Genomic DNA, 16,717 nt, shown 5'->3' with positions numbered 1-16,717 from the left:
CAAATTGAACCGCTGAAAGCTCCCCCGAGTGCTCCAACGCGTACCACGTTTCAACATAGAATCAGCATAATTGTCCCCTAATTAATATAAAATCAGCGCTAGTTATTGCTCGATAAGACCATATTTAATGGCACTCCATCAAAGTAAGCACCGACCGATCATCACCATGCTCTTTAATTTATTGAATCGAATGTCACAAATAATTGCGCTTCCTCCCATAATTTATGTGAACTCATCAATGTCACTATCTCCCTAGCTAAGCTAGAGAGTATTCAGAACTTCTTTCAGTGCCAAGTGTGAGGACACGAGAGAAAAGGGGGGATATTAGACAGGATCGTGTGCGAGTCGAAGTGCCTAATGATCGTTTCCGTGAAGAAAAATATTACTTAATTAAGGAGCATATATTTTGATTGGTTGTGGTGCCGATTAAGGAGCTACCGATAAATTATTTAATTAAAATAAAATTTTGGATGTGAATCACGAGCGACCCACCAAATGAAGCCCAAATGTCAAAGTGCATCGCAAATATGGTGTAACAAGTCAGCAACACAAAACCCGTGCATCAGTCTTCCTTAGTATTCCAGCTTTCCGGCTCTAATAATCGCTGCATATGCATTCAAATCGTTCTCATTCACAAATTTTACATTGACATGGCTCCGCCCGTGACATAGCATACAAGAAATCATGCGATGTTGCAAAACTAGATTCGTCCTATACGATTCGTGACCATTGATCACCCAGTGAACCCGAGGGTTCAAATCAGTAAACACTCGAAATCAATTTTGCAAATGATTCAAGAGGGTACTTTTGTTTTCGACTCTACGTAGTGTTCGGGTTTTCTACTCAAGCTTTAGTTCGCGCTTTATCAAATCCATGACATTAAACAGGATATATCGCGAGCCCAAAGTTAAACCTACCTAAGGTAAGCTTCCTCACCGTCGAAAGCACAGTCCCAGATGATAACGGGATATCAGCACCGACCCATAATTTATGTGAACTTATCATTGTCACCTGCCGTCTAGCTAAGCTACATTATATTATCTTATTGCACGGTCCGGTGACTTTTTGGTGAAGTCGAAGTGCCTAATGACTTTTCCCCGTGAGATGGGATGAGCACAACGTAGGATTTCAAGTCAAACACGCAATTCATGCGCTTAAATTATCACGGAATCAAGCATAGTACATGATGTGTACCGCATGAACACGAATATTTCCACGATTGCTGTCAATCAGGTGATAATGTGCGCTTTCACAACTTCAAGAAACCAAGCATTACTTCTTAAACGCATACACGGCAATCATCAAATATAACGTATATAGCACTACTCGAGGAAAAATATTTGGTTGGTTGTGGTACGGATTAAGGAGTTACCGACAGATAGTTAAATTAGAAAAGAAAAAAAAATGAATGTGACATCACAAGCGACGCACCAAATAAAGCCCGAAAAAAACATATTTAAAATTGTAGCTTAAATGTGCTTGTTTATGAAAAAAAAAACTATATTATGTCGAGTGCATGGCAAATATGGTGTAATGGGTCAACCACACGAGATCAATGTAGTGTTTTTGGGAAAATTATCCAAAAGATCATAAACCTATTGTACTTCTGTAATTCAGTTCTAAACCTTTTAATTTTGTCAATTGAGTTTTAAACATTTTCATTTATTGTCAATTGAGTCCATCCAACCAATTTTGGCCGAAAATTGCTGACATGGACGCCGGCCATCTTACGTGGCACAGCCGGTGCTGATGTGGACATTTTTAAATAATATTTGAATAAAATTTTGAATTTTTTAATGGTTCTTTCCTTCTTTTTTTGCTTTTTTTTTGGGTTTTGGAGTTAGGGCCGGCGAGGGTAGACGGCGACCCTCGCCGCAATGCCCTCGCCCAGAGCTGGCAAGGGTTGGCTAGCCACCCTCACCGGCCCTAACTCCAAAAAAGAAAAAAAAAAGCAAAGAGAAGGGAAAAAAAAGAAAAAAAACCATTAAAAATTCAAAAATTTATTAAAATATTATTAAAAATGTCCAAGTCAGTGCCGGTTGTGTCATGTACGATGGCCGGCATCCATGTCAGCAATTTCTAGCCAACTCAATTAGCAAATTGTCAAAAGGTTTAGGATTCAATTGGCAAAATCGAAAGGTTTATGACTGAATTGGTTTAGAACTTTTTGGTCAATTTTCCCTTGTATTTTTCTATAACATGAGTATCCACAATTTTAGGTCCACTGTCATATATTGAACATGCATGAAAATCGTCTCATCCACATACAATGCATTGATACGGCTCCATCTATAAAATGGCATACGAGACCTCAAGTTTGTTGTGAACGGGAAACTGTGTGATGTTGCAAAATCGAATTTGTCACGTACGAATCAAGACTGCCGACCACTCGATCAACTCGAGGGTTCAAATCAGTAAGCACTCGGACCATGTTTGCTACTTATTAAAGAGTACCCTCATTTTCAACTCTACTTGTAACTAAAAACAAACAATTCCCTGTTAGGCTATCTATCCGAGTCTTGAATCGTGCCTTATTTGATCTATAAGACTAAGAGAATATTTCATCAACCCTAGTTAAGCCTACTTAAGGTGAGCTTCCTCGTCATGATATTTCCTCGTGAAACGATAAGTAAGACACTTCTTTTTGATATGATCATGCTACATATGAGATGCATATATCAATAGTCAACTCCACAGAATCAGTCGCGTCCACATTTAGGCTTAGCAAATTACGAGGTTGAGTCATGGCGTGTCCCGGGGTGCAAAGAAGCAAGAGGTGACGATAAACAGGAGACGTGCAAGGGACAGAACTTGCCACGAACCCTGAAGACCTCGAGCCCCATGTAATAGAAGTGGACATTTATATTTTTTATGGAATTTCGTGTCGAGCGCCTACGTTCTTGGCGAAGTCGTTCATTGGAATTGATCGTTATCTCGGAACTATATAATTCGCAGGAAAAAAACGTGGTCAAAACCAGAAAACGTCTTGGAAAGTCAGGGGGATTACTTGTACTAGGAAGTTGCCCCATAAGACAAGTGAAAAAACCTTCTTTGGTTTTTGCCTTCGAACGTGGACCAAGGGGGACTTGATTGGTTGAGCAATCATCGTGTCTATTTTGTCCACGTCATACACGAAAAGGGTGCGAAATTTACATGTGAAGACCATGAAAAGTCTTGGATAAAAAGGATGACGACGTTGCAACTTCTCTTCTCTGTTGATCACCTCGAGTTCGAGAAGATGGTGCCTCGTGTTATCTTAAATCTGTGGAGATTATAATTAACTTTGTTAAAAGTGCCCTCGCGACATGTACATCAAACGCTATGAAAACATTTCTTCGTTTCCAGGGGCACTCGTCATGCCGTGGGCTGAAACCTAATTTCGAGTTCGTTTCGGTGATTTGTCGTATAGCCCGATCGAACAAGTCCACAAATCTTTTACTAAATTTGAAATTAGGTTGTGATTGGCAAGCATAGCTTTGCTTTAATGGAAAGGGGGCGAGGAGCTTCATTTCGTTCCCGTGAGCATATTGGTTTAGATTGCTCAGTTTGGTGAACTTTTGTCCTTGTGACCATTCTACACCATACGAGTCTACATTAAAACCAGACTAGCTTTGCCGTGGGAAAAGGGAGCCCACTTGTTCGCACATCACATGAAAATTACCCTTTTCAGGCTCGTCAAACTGCAATTGGCACATCCGGCGATCACCGTGACGAGCCGGGCCATCTCGAGAAGACCTTTTCATAAGTCAGTCGGGTGGCTCCGGTGCAAAGCCCTCCGGTAGCCCTATCGGGATGGATGGGGCAGGCTCGTAAGCAAAATATACCGTAGCCAAATGTAGAGTTCTTATGATAGTGTCCGGATAAATAGCTTTGCTCGTTATATTCTCCCATGCATCCTTTCTCATCTAGTAAAACAAATAGACATAATAGATCGTATGCACCGTGTACTATATATTAATTTTTCATGACCAAATTTTAGAATGCGATATTTTTTATTAGAAAATAATTACGAAATGTGGTAGGGTTTTCTTAAATTCATATTTGGTTACGTGTACGCCGATTGGATAAGATCGTCGCGGAAATACACATGTCTAATAGCTATTCACACAACCATTGGGGTATGTCCCAGTGGCCACCCTTCCTACTTGAGAAGGGGGAGATTGGAAGTTCGAATCCCCTCCTTTTTGGAGAGGGGCTAGAGGTGGGAATGTGTAGTTTCAGTTGTGGGTTTCGACTCCCACGCCCTACATGAGACGGGGCAAAAGTCTGAGAGTAAGTCGAAAGTTAGAGTAGGACTGTAAAAAAAAAAACAAACAAATAAATAATAGCTATTCACCAATTAAAAAAATGGCAAAATAGATCGTGTATTGTCGATGTAAAGGAAATTTCACTTAAGCAGCTTTGCGGGCCCTTCATTTGAGGATTATACTCAATTCAATTCAAATGTATAAAATCGCTTATATAATTTTTTTTTACACCGCCGGAATATACCCTAGTTACTCATTAATTTTTTTTATTAAAAAAGAAAAGAAAAGGGGTTGCCCAAAGTCGGTCCGCTCAACTCAGCAATGGTTTCTGAACAAAATCGTCGACTCTTGCTGCGTCTCCTCCTCCTCCTCGCCCTATAAAATTGACTCACTTCATTGCACTCTTCACGAGCCTCTCTCTCCCTCTCTCTCGATGACGATCCAGAACACAGTTTAGAAGAGTTTAGAAGATCACAGACGCCGAAATCACCGATCGAAAAGATAGTAACGCGACGCCGAAAGAGGAAGAATGGCGGTGAACATAACCTCCATCAAGACCTCCTCGAACGGGGCATGGCAGGGCGACAACCCCCTCGACTACGCCTTCCCTCTCCTCATCGTCCAAACCACGCTCATCCTCGTCGTTTCTCGCTCCCTCGCCTTCTTGCTCAAGCCCCTCCGCCAACCCAAAGTCATCGCCGAGATCGTGGTAAGTATTCTAATGTTTTTGATTCTCTCCGTGTCTGACTTTGGTTCTTGGTAATAGTTAATTTATGTTTGTATGTATTTTTCTTTTCGAATGAACTTTGCAGGGTGGGATTCTGTTGGGTCCATCCGCCTTCGGCCGGAACGAGGCCTACCTGCACCGGATTTTCCCGTCCTGGAGCACGCCTATCCTGGAGTCCGTCGCGAGCATCGGCCTCCTCTTCTTCCTCTTCCTCGTTGGCCTCGAGCTCGACCTCAGCTCCGTCCGGCGGAGCGGGCGCCGCGCCCTCGGCATCGCCCTCGCCGGCATATCGCTCCCCTTCTTGTGTGGCATCGGGGTCGCCTTCGTCCTTCGCAGCACCGTGGACGGGGCCGACAAGGTCGGCTACGGCCAGTTCCTGGTCTTCATGGGGGTGGCGCTCTCCATCACCGCCTTCCCTGTCCTGGCCCGCATCCTCGCGGAGCTCAAGCTGCTGACCACCCAGGTCGGTGAGACGGCAATGGCAGCCGCTGCCTTCAATGACATGGCCGCATGGATCCTGCTCGCCCTGGCGGTGGCACTGGCAGGGGACGGGGCCGAGGGTGGGGCCCACAAGAGCCCGCTTGTGTCGCTATGGGTGCTCCTCTCGGGGGTCGCCTTCGTGGCCTTCATGATGGTTGCTGTCCGGCCCGCCATGAGGTGGGTGGCGCGGCGGTGCTCGTCGGAGCACGACGTGGTCGACGAGGCCTACATCGTGCTGACGCTGGCGGGGGTGCTGGTCTCGGGGTTCATGACAGACTTGATCGGGATACACTCAATCTTTGGGGCGTTCGTGTTCGGGTTGACCATTCCGAAGGGCGGGGAGTTCGCGGAGAGGCTAATCGAGAGGATCGAGGACTTCGTGACCGGGCTGCTCCTGCCTCTCTACTTCGCGTCGAGTGGGCTCAAGACGAACGTGGCCAAGATACAAGGCGCGGAGGCATGGGGGCTGCTGACGCTGGTGATCACGACGGCATGTGTGGGGAAGATCGCCGGGACGTTTGCGGCTGCCATGATGTTCGCGATGCCGGCCCGGGAGGCCATCACGCTGGGGGTGTTGATGAACACCAAGGGGCTCGTGGAGCTCATTGTACTCAACATCGGCAAAGAGAAGAAGGTAAATTATTTATCCAGAGTTCTACATACACATACGTCTATATACATTCTCTCTGTGCTTTTCAATGATCTCTTTCGTGAATGTTGACGACATTTTAAAAACACAGCGAACTTTAGTACTAGGGTTTTCACATTAAATGAATTCCGGTTATGAAAATGAAGTCTTCATACTATTCCTGTTGGAGACTACTGTGTTTGACGATCAAACAGGGGCCCCTCGGAAGTGGAGCGACGCTTCCACGAGATAGACTTTCAACTCGGCCGTCGCTAAAAAGCGCGTATTAGGCGATCCCCTGTTTTTCCGTCCTTGAAATGCATTATTGTTGACTTGTAGAACACGCTATTCGGCAAGACTTGTAGAACATCGTAGCCATCATGTCTTCTTCCTTTGCTCGTTTTTAATTTCTTGTTTATATGAACCTGGAAGGTCACAAAAAGATAAAATATTGCATGAGCGACAGAGTAGGGATTTCTGAAGCCATTCGATTTAACACGGAGTTATAGAAATTGGTGCGCCGATTCGTCATACGCTGCCACAAGAAGTTAAGCTGGTAGTTGTGTGACTCATGCTTGCTTTCTTAGTACCTTTAAAGTGATCGTAAATTTCGCTTTTGATGCTGGTCTAGTACTTTCTTAGTGTAAAATTGCTGATAATTAAGGTTAATTTGACAGTACCAAGAATTTTACTCCACGTGTACCAATTAGTCACTGGCACTTTAGACTAATTATAATATTGGTGGCCTTTGACTCCCATAAAGGCGTCCGGTATCCCATATCCTTCCATTTAGCATCATTCATTTTCTTTTCTTTCTTGTTTTTGGATTCTCTCGACTCAACACGCCGCACTTCCAGTGTTATTGGATATTGGATAGAGTTAATATCACGAAAAATCTCAAATTGATACACCTGTGATAATTTTACCATAAACTAATTTTTTGATCATCAAAAATCCCAAACTGATATACTTATGACAAATTTACCCTTAGTTTGTTTCCGTTAAATTTTACTGTCAAATTGCTTTGTTAAATGACACGCGACAGTTAACTAATGTAACAGTTTTATGGTTTACCCTCCATTTGTCACAGGTGTACCAGTTTGTGATTTTTTGTGGTATTAATTCAATTTAACGGAAACTAACGGAGGGTAAATTTGTCACAAATGTACCAGTTTGGGGTTTTTAGTGGTTAAAAAATTATTTTTGGGTAAATTTATCACGGATGTACCAGTTTAAAATTTTTAATGGTTAAAAATTAGTTTTGGGTAAAATTGTCACAAATGTACTAGTTTAGGGTTTTTCATGGTATTAACCCTATTGGATGTGACTCATTTATCTGAATGCCCATCTGCAGTGCAAACTTAGGTTTGACATCATGATCCCACTTATATATTTAAGAAACAAAGAATAATTTGGCTAGAAAGGACTTTAAAGTATAAGGGTGCGTTTGGTAACCATTCTGTTCCCGGAAATAATTTCTATTTAGAAATGATTTTTTTTATTTCATGCCCGAGAACAATTTTTAAGCATTTGAATGCGTTTGGTAACTATCCAAAATTTGTATTCTTGGAATAGAAAAAGAATAGAAATGCGTTTGGTAACTGCATAAAATTTCTTTTTATTAATAATATTTTAATAATATTTTGAATTATTTAATATTTCTTTCTTTTTATTTTTCTTCTTCTTCCCCTTCCCTGGCCATGGCCAGGTCGCCGGCACTAGCGATCGGCCATAGGCCAGCCCTCGCCGCCGCCCTCGATAGATCCGGCGAGGGCGGCTCGCAGCTTGGCAAGTGCTGCCCTCACCGGATTTGGCGAGGGCTGGACCCTCGCCGTCGCCCTCGCTAGATCCGGCGAGAGGGACCCTCGTTGGCCTGGGCGAGGGGGACCCTCGCCGGCTCTGGCTTATGGCTGGTCGTCAGTGGCTAGAGACCGGCCACAGGCCAGGAAGAAGAAGAAAAAGAAAAAATTTTCTTTTACATTTCTGATTCTTGTTCCCATTATATAGAAACAACTTTTTTTGGCTTCTTGATTCTGGGAACAAATTTGTGCCCGGGAACAAAAAATTTACCAAATGGATTTCTGTTCCAAAATTGATTCAGAGAACAAAAGAATATAATCAGTTACTATTTGGTCAGGAAAATGGCCAAGAATAGAATTAGTTACTAATTAGGGTGCATTTGGCAATTATTCTGTTCCCGGAAATTGATTATGTTCAGAAATGATTCTTTTGATTCCGTGCCCGGGAACAATTTCTGAGCATTTGAAGGCGTTTGGTAACTAACCAAAATTTCTATTCTTGGAATAGAGAAAGAACAGAAATACGTTTGGTAACTGCATAAAATTTCTTTTTATTAATAATATTTTGAATTTTTTAATATATATATTTTTTTCCTTCCCTTTCCCCTTCCCTTTGCCCTTCCTTGGCCATGGCCAGGTCGCTGGCGTCGACGACCAGCCACAGGCCAAGGCTGGCGAGGGCGACCCTCGACGCCGCCCTCGCCAAATCCTGCGAGGGCAGTTAGTAGCCTGGGCGAGGGCGGCAGCGAGGGTCCAGCCCTCGCTCTCGCCGGCCACAGGCCAAGAAGAAGAAGAAAAAAAAACATTTCTTTTCCATTTCTAATTCTTGTTCCCAGAATTATGAAGCAATTTTTTTTTTCTCCTTGATTCTGTTCCAAAACTGATTATGGGAACAAATTTTTGCAAATTTATGTCCGGGAACAAAAAATTTACCAAACGAATTTTTGTTCCAAAACTGATTATGAGAACAAAAGAATAAAAATAGTTACTGTTTGGCCGATTACCCAACGCGCCCTTACCAAACGTAGCTTAAGTGACGGGTCAAAGGAACTTTAGTCAAGTGGCAAATTCATATAATAATAGGTGTTAAACTTCCCATCAGTTTCCCTCCTCTTGAAAGCTCATAGTCCATGGCTTTATTCCTTATAAAATTTGAGACACTAAGCTAGTCACGCTGGTGGCTTCGACTTATGTAGACACCCATGTCATCATCATCGTCATCATCAAATCCGTCACTAGAGGCCTAATCGTGAATCTCTTACCAAAGTCAAAAAGTACCACAATTCCCATTTTTTTCCACCCCTAGACGATGTTGGCAATTTGCAATTTGGGTAAATCTGGACCGCGCGAGTGATGAGCCAACTTAGGTCCTATTTCGTATAGGAATCAAATATAGTTCGAAACCTTATGTCGATTATGCCGTGACATCCTTTGATTTTAGACATAATGAACGTTCGCATTATTATATGATGATTGTTCTAAAATATGTGACCAAGATTGTTCTGGTGTGATCTGCAGGTTCTTAACGATGAGATGTTCGCAATTCTAGTGCTGATGGCGCTCTTCACCACCTTCATCACCACACCCATCGTCATGGCCATCTACAAGCCCGCCCGCGCCGCTCCGACACACCGCAAGCTGCGCGATTTGTCGAACACCGATGACTCGTCCAAGGATGAGCTCCGGATCCTCGCATGCCTGCACGGCCCTGGGAACGTGCCCTCCCTCATCAGCCTCATCGAGTCGATCCGAAGCACCAAGAAATCCATGCTCAAGCTCTTCATCATGCACCTCGTCGAGCTCACCGAGCGGTCGTCTTCCATCATCATGGTCCAGCAGGCCCGGAGAAATGGCTTCCCTTTCTTCAACTTGTCACGCCGCGGGAAGTGCCACGACCGAGTCGCGGGGGCGTTCCAAGCGTATAGCCAACTGGGCCGGGTCTCGGTCCGGCCCACCACGGCGATCTCGGCACTGTCCACGATGCACGAGGACATCTGCCACGTGGCCGAAGAGAAGAGGGTCGCAATGATCGTCCTACCGTTCCACAAGTCCTGGAGGGGCGAGGGGGACGAGGCCATGGAGGACAATGTGGGCCACGGGTGGAGAGGGGTCAACCAGAGGGTGCTGAAGCACGCCCCGTGCTCGGTTGCCGTGCTCGTGGACCACGGGTTCTGGGGCGGGTCCGAGACCCCTGGGCCCGACATGTCGGCGGTCCAACGGGTTTGCATCCTGTTTTTCGGTGGGCCGGATGATCGAGAGGCGTTGGAGTTGGGCGGGCGGATGGCGGAGCACCCCGCGGTCAAGGTGACCGTGGTGAGGTTCGTGGAGAAACCGGAGGCCGAAGGGAGCGAAATTACATTGAGGCCATCCTTAAGCAAATGTAGAGAGAAGAGCTATAGCTTCTCGATCGCGCATATGAATCGAGAAAAGGAAAAGGTACCCTCGTTTTTCTTGCAATTTTTCTAATAATCCAAATACACGAGCACATGATTTAGCATACTTAATTTTCCTAGTATTGACCGTTTCTTCGTGCCAATGGTCCAGGAACTGGATGAGGCCGCAGTCGCAGAATTCCGAGAGCGGTGGGACGGCACGGTGAGTTACACGGAGAAAGTCGCAGGCAACGTGGTTGAGGAAGTCCTGGCGATCGGCCAGAGCAAGGATTACGACCTTGTAGTCGTGGGCAAGGGGCGGTTCCCTTCGGCTATGGTGGCGGACCTGGCAGACCGCCCAGCGGAGCACCCCGAGCTAGGGCCCGTCGGGGATGTGCTGGCATCGTCGAGCCGCGGCATCGCGTGCTCTGTTCTGGTGATCCAGCAGCATGATTTGGGCCATGGGGAGGAGACTCCCGCGTCCAAGGTGGAGAGCAGCGAGCCCAATAAGTTGAAGGAGATCGATGATATCGTATGATGATGGATATGGGGGTGCTGCACGCGTTTCTCGTCGAATAAATATTGTTCATATGAGATCGTATGGCTTTTGTATAGGAATTTGGGTGCGTTGGAGAAAATTAAATCATTTCCAAAATTTGTTGAAAGTGGGAGTAGTGAAGCCACTGTATAATATTGTTATTACCCAACCATCTCCTTCGGAGATGGACAGAAAAATTTGGGATTATGTGCTAAATAGAAATTGGAATTTTTCGGATATTTCGGAGAATTATACCATAAGATATAATTTTACGCATTAGAACCGTCAAAACTCCTTTCGCCTCTGATTGGGATGATATTCTTGGTAAGATGGACACTAGAAGTGTCAAAAATTGTGTACGACGCTCATTTTAATGCCAAAAATTTTCGCCGGCTTACTTAAGTGCCAAATTGAAGAAAAAATAATTATTTAAATATTTTTGGCGAGAATTTTTAACAAAAAATATTACGTGACGTTTATATTAAAAAATTAATATGAGTTGGCAATTGTTATTAAAAAATCAGTCCACGTTAGCTTTTTGGCTGCTATCCCACGAAGAAGAAAAGAAAATATCGCCATTTTTTTTCACTTCATCTCTCTCCTCCGTTACTCTCTCTCTCTAAGCTGCCTCTCTGCAACAATGGCGTCGCCCGCTCCTACGCCTCCGGTCCCTCTTGCTCGAAAAACCCATCTGGTCAGCCCCTTCCTCCGAGTTCGACTTTCGCCCCTCCCTCATCGTTGCCACCAGCTGAGTCGCCGGCACTGTAAGACATATTGGGTGGACCGCCCAAGATGGGCCAAACCCGGCCCGTGAGCCACAAGGGCCCACGAGGTAGTTATTTGCCTATCTATAATAGAAGGCACCCCTTGGAAAACAGAAGTAAAATTTTCATATGTGCAAACACACTCCTTCGACACAACGAATTCTCTGTTTTTGCTTCGGAACGTACGTGAGTACGAAAGACGATCGTAGAACTCTCAAGCGCAAAGTGGCACTTAATCTGTGACAATACCGGGTATGTTCGTTGTGTGATATGCCTGTACGATCGGTGATACAAGTTGATGATCCTTGGGCACGTTTTCCGCATTGATCGAATTCGTTCCGAATATGTTTCGAACACGACGATCGGGAATTGAGTTTTCCCAACATTGGTATCAGAGCCCGTTTACTTGTTTCCCGAACATGCATATGTATCGTCTGAAGTGTATACTGCTTGTTTTTTCGTTTCGGCCTTGTTTTTTGGTTCGTTTTCGTCAAGTCGCCGAACTGTTCATACATGTTTCGATTTTTTTTTTTTCGTCAAAACTTGAATTTTATTGTATAAACAGAAAGGGCTCGTCGAGACGAGCAAAATGATGGGCGGCACATCGCCGGAGGACACCGCACGCGCCCTCACGCGCCGGCAAGGGCCGTGCGCGCGACGGCGCGCGTGAGGACCACGCTCGGCCGTGCGAAACGGCGCGTCGGTTGTCGCGCTAACCGCCGACGATGACGTCAGCGTGACGTCATCGGAAGCGGACCCGAGACCCCCGACCCGGTTGACCGTTGACCCGACCCGTTTGACCGTTGACCCGACCCCGGTTGACCGTTGACCCGATCCGGTTGACCGTTGACCCGACCCGATTGACCGTTTGACCCGACCCGTTGACCCGGCCCGGTTGACCGTTGACCGAACCGGGTTGACCGTTGACCGGTCAACGGTCGGAACTGGCCAAACCGTCGGACCGGGCCGGTTCAAACCGCGGAATGACCAAGTTATTTCTTTCGGCCCGTTCGAGCTCATTTGAACTCCGATTTGGGCGTTCTTGGTATCGACGTGCTCGTATCGGAATGTTCTACGTTATGGTGTATTCATATTACAGTTTTTCTGCACTTATGAATGTGAAAATGCACGATAAACCCTATGTACACATACTTAGGGGTATATTCTTTAGCATTTTCTCTAGTATTTCTCTATAGTTTTTTTTTGAAATACAAGTGCTAGATCATATGTATATGAATAAGCATTCCTTATCTTAATGTATCATGGATTATAAGTAATCCTTCGTTCTGCATTCGTTGCAGGAACAATGGTACATTTGAGACGCACTCCGATAATCCCAGAACGGCTCAAAAGGAGAAGCTTGAAAACCTAAGAGTCAAGCTAGCTCTTTATCGATGGGACGCTAAAGATGATATGATGACACACATCATCAAGGTCAACAAAATGATACAGGATATCATTTGGAACGGTTTTGTAATGCCGGGATATGTAATGGTCGGAGCCCTAAAATGCACTATGCCTGATGAGTTGGGAAGAATGCTTGATAAGGTTAAAGAAACCTTAAATGGTCCAAGCTATAAGATGCTTGTGGAGAATTTTGTGCAAGAATACATAAGGGTTGGGGCAAGAAGAACATCAACCCTTGCATTGAATGGGTCGAGGCGCACATCATGGCCCGGATCTAGGGGGTTTTCCAGGAGCCTCTGTTATGTTCCGAAGAAAATAAAACTTTCTAAAGAATTTTATGAGTCCTTTCCTGTCTATGTGTTAGATTGGTACACTTGATGTTGTTCTTTTGGAATTTGGAATCAATTACGTATATGTTTCAAGTTGTTATTACATGTTCTTAAATATTTGTGAATGTGTTATGAAATATATATATATGGCTATGAATTTTTTTGTGATTTCTCATTTTATATTGCCATATCACATGTTATGTTAATATGTGGGAAGTTCTTCAAAGTTTGTATAACTTTTGAAAAACCAATTTCTTTACATAAATGATTATGTTAATGGTAATTTCAAATTGGGTTTTTTAGACGATGATTGGGAACATAGTGAACTTTCGACTCTAAGACCTTTTGTGAAACTATTCATTAATATGATTAGTTTATGTAATCATGATGCTGATGAAGCATTTAGATAGGCTTTAATAACTCGTGCGTATGTGTCTGAAATGTTCAGATACGATGGCTTCAGCAACTAAGAACATAGTGGCTGAACTGAATAAGGGAAAAAAATTGAATGGTGACAATTATGAGATTTGGAGTCTCAAGATTCAATATGTGCTGGAAGAGCAAGAGGCACTCGAAGCTCTAAACCAGATTATGGAAGAACCTGAGGATGGGACAACTGCCCAACACAAGAGGGACAAAGATGCCTTTGCTGTTTGGAAAAGAAAGAACTCTCTTGCTCGCATTACGTTGCTAAGCAGCATGGACAATGACATCATGCGAGAGTTCGGACGTTTCCGGAGCGCCAAAGACATGTGGGTCAGACCGGCATCAAGATTTGGTCGAACTTCGTGACCAAACTAAGACAACTCACTATCCGTTTCGACTCATATAAGATGTCTCATGGAAAGACTATGAAACAACATTTGAGGCAGATGTCGAATATGATTAGTGAGCTAAAGGATGCCGGGCACATACTCACCGATGAACAAAGGTGCGGGCGTAATCCGCTCTTTGCCTCAAAGTGGGAGCACATGAAGATCCATTTGACCCACAATGAGGGCATCAAGACCTTCGAGGATGCTATGCGGCATCTTGAGCTGGAAGAGGATCGCCTCATGGCGGCTAAGCCGAAACCGATATTTACTTTGTTGGTTTTAGCTCGCATGGAGTTTCGGGCTCCAAGAGGAAACACCTGCTGGGGTCAAAGAAGTGGAAAGGCAAGGGGCCAAGTCCTTCAGGCAAGAAGCCGAGGCTCAACCAACGGGAGAAAGGAAAGCGTCCTTTCAAGAAGAACATTTCAAGAGTGAAATGTTTCAACTGTGGCAAGAAGGGTCACTTTGCTCGCGACTGTGGCGAACCAAAGAAGGTAGAAACCCTTAGCATTCATGAAAATGCTACTTATGTGTCTAGTTCAGTGTTTCTAACCGAATCTAATCCTTTGTGGACTGTAGACTCGGGAGCCACAGACCATGTAGCGAAGGACAGAGGAGCTTTCGTGGAGTTCCGACGAGTTCCACAAGGAACGAAGTGGATATACGTGGGGAACAATTCAAGAGTGGAGGTCAGAGGCATTGGCACCTGTCAACTACTTATGCGCGGTGGACGCACATTGTTCCTACATGATGTGCTATTTGCTCCAGAGATTCGTCGGAACTTAGTTTCAGTGTTGGTTTTAGTTAGACTTGGTTTTAATGTAAACTTCCATAAAAATGGTGTAGACTTGTCTTTAGATACAAGTTATTATGGTTCCGGATATTTCTTAGATGGTTTCATTGTATTAGATGTTGACTATTGTGAAGTTAATGTTAGTTATTCCTTATTTACATCATCTGATTCTTATGAAAATGATGTGAACATGTGGCATGCTAGACTTGGTCATATTGGCCAACAAAGAATGAATAGATTGGCTAAAGATGGCTTATTGGGCAATATTAAAAAGGTTGATTTGCCCATATGTGAGCATTGCCTAGAAGGAAAAACAACACGGAAACCATTTGGAAAAGGAACAAGAGCTGAATTTCCTTTGCAATTAATCCATACTGACATCTGTGGTCCAATGAATGTAAAAGCAAGGCACGGGTCTGTTTATTTCATCACATTCATTGATGATTATACTCGATTCGGACATGTCGATTTGATTTCTCATAAGTCTGAAGCTTTAATTTGCTTTAAAAGATTTATGACCTTAGTGGAAAATCAATTAGAGAAGAAAATAAAAGCATTAAGATCCGATCGAGGTCGAGAATATCTGTCTGATCAGTTCAGAAATTTATGTGATGAAAAGGGAATAGAAAGACAACTGACTATTCCATATACTCCTCAACAAAATGGTGTTGCGGAAAGGAGAAACGAGAACCTTAATGGAAATGGTTAGATCAATGATGGCACATGCTAACTTGCCAATCACCTTTTGGGGTGATGCTTTGTTGATCGCTTGCTACATACTTAACCGTGTGCCTTCTAAATCGCTTGCTTCTACTCCATATGAGTTATGGACATGACGAAAGCCCGATTTAAGCTTTCTAAAACCTTGGGGTTGTCTTTATACTCGTGAATCTTCTCACAAGTATGGAAAATTAGGCCCAAGAGGCAAAAAGAGTATTTTTATAAGATACTCGAAGCACTCAAAAGGATATGTATTCATAGGTGAGCAAGAAAGCGGAAGTATAACTGAATTTGAATCACGGGATGTCACATTCTTAGAGAATGAATTTCCTAAAAAGGGCAAAGTAGGTGGTGATTACTCACTATACGAATCTGTGGATCGTGATAGTGAAGTTAGTGGGAGCATTGTGACAAATGGAGAGTTGAATGCAACCCAGTCTCAATTGCAACCACTTAAAGAGACGACACCACCATTATCTCATTCGAGTGGGAGCGCAATGGAACGGGGTGAATCATCGGAGTACAAAGATTCCATACGACAGTCAAGTCGTAATAGGATTCCCCGTCGACGTTTTGACATTGAAGGAGAAGCTTTCATGATCGCCCCACAAGATGAAGATGAGCCGAAGAATGTGAACGATGCTCTAAAGTGCCCTGATAAGGAAGAATGGATACATGCAATGGAAGAGGAAATGGAGTCATTAAGATCAAACCAAGTTTGGGAATTGGTTGACCTTCCAAAAGGACGCAAAGCCATTGGGAACAGGTGGGTTCTCAAAATAAAGCGTAAGGCTGATGGCTCAAAAGAGAGGTATAAGGCTCGCCTTGTGGCGAAAGGATATAATCAACAGGAAGGAGTTGACTTTGAAGAAACTTTTTCCCCTGTGGTTAGATTTACCTCTATTCGCCTTATTCTGGCAATAGTAACTAGTATGGATCTTGAATTACATCAAATGGATGTAAAGACTGCATTCCTCAATGGAGAATTAGAGGAAGAAATTTATATGGAACAACCTGTTGGTTTCATTACAAAAGGCCAGGAGCACAAAGTGTGTCGACTATTGAGGTCGATATATGGCCTTAAGCAATCTTCGAGACAAT

General features: G+C 44.0%; 1 protein-coding gene across 1 annotated transcript; it reads left to right on the top strand.

Moving 5' to 3' along the window:
- Positions 1-4,632: 4,632 nt before the first annotated feature.
- On the top strand, positions 4,633-11,023 carry LOC115692805 (cation/H(+) antiporter 20). The gene is made up of 4 exons (XM_030619765.2): positions 4,633-4,956; positions 5,060-6,088; positions 9,400-10,317; positions 10,426-11,023. Exons 1-4 carry the CDS (start codon positions 4,777-4,779, stop codon positions 10,789-10,791), a joined length of 2,493 nt encoding a protein of 830 aa, XP_030475625.2. The 5' UTR covers positions 4,633-4,776; the 3' UTR covers positions 10,792-11,023.
- The last annotated feature ends 5,694 nt before the right edge of the window (positions 11,024-16,717 follow it).

Source organism: Syzygium oleosum, unplaced genomic scaffold, assembly GCF_021117445.2.
Source record: "Syzygium oleosum isolate NSW1041296 unplaced genomic scaffold, Sole_v2.1 Sole_v2.09, whole genome shotgun sequence".
In the NCBI taxonomy this organism is placed as follows: Eukaryota; Viridiplantae; Streptophyta; class Magnoliopsida; order Myrtales; family Myrtaceae; genus Syzygium; species Syzygium oleosum.
Note: the sequence above shows the minus strand (reverse complement) of the source record. Positions and strands in the feature narration are given on the sequence as shown.

Bases quoted from the DNA above. Each gene is read 5' to 3' on its own strand.
- LOC115692805 (XM_030619765.2), top strand. From the start codon at position 4,777: ATGGCGGTGAACATAACCTCCATCAAGACCTCCTCGAACGGGGCATGG. The intron at 6,089-9,399 runs GTAAATTATTTA...TGTGATCTGCAG, and splicing joins ACATCGGCAAAGAGAAGAAG to GTTCTTAACGATGAGATGTT. The intron at 10,318-10,425 runs GTACCCTCGTTT...CCAATGGTCCAG, and splicing joins TGAATCGAGAAAAGGAAAAG to GAACTGGATGAGGCCGCAGT.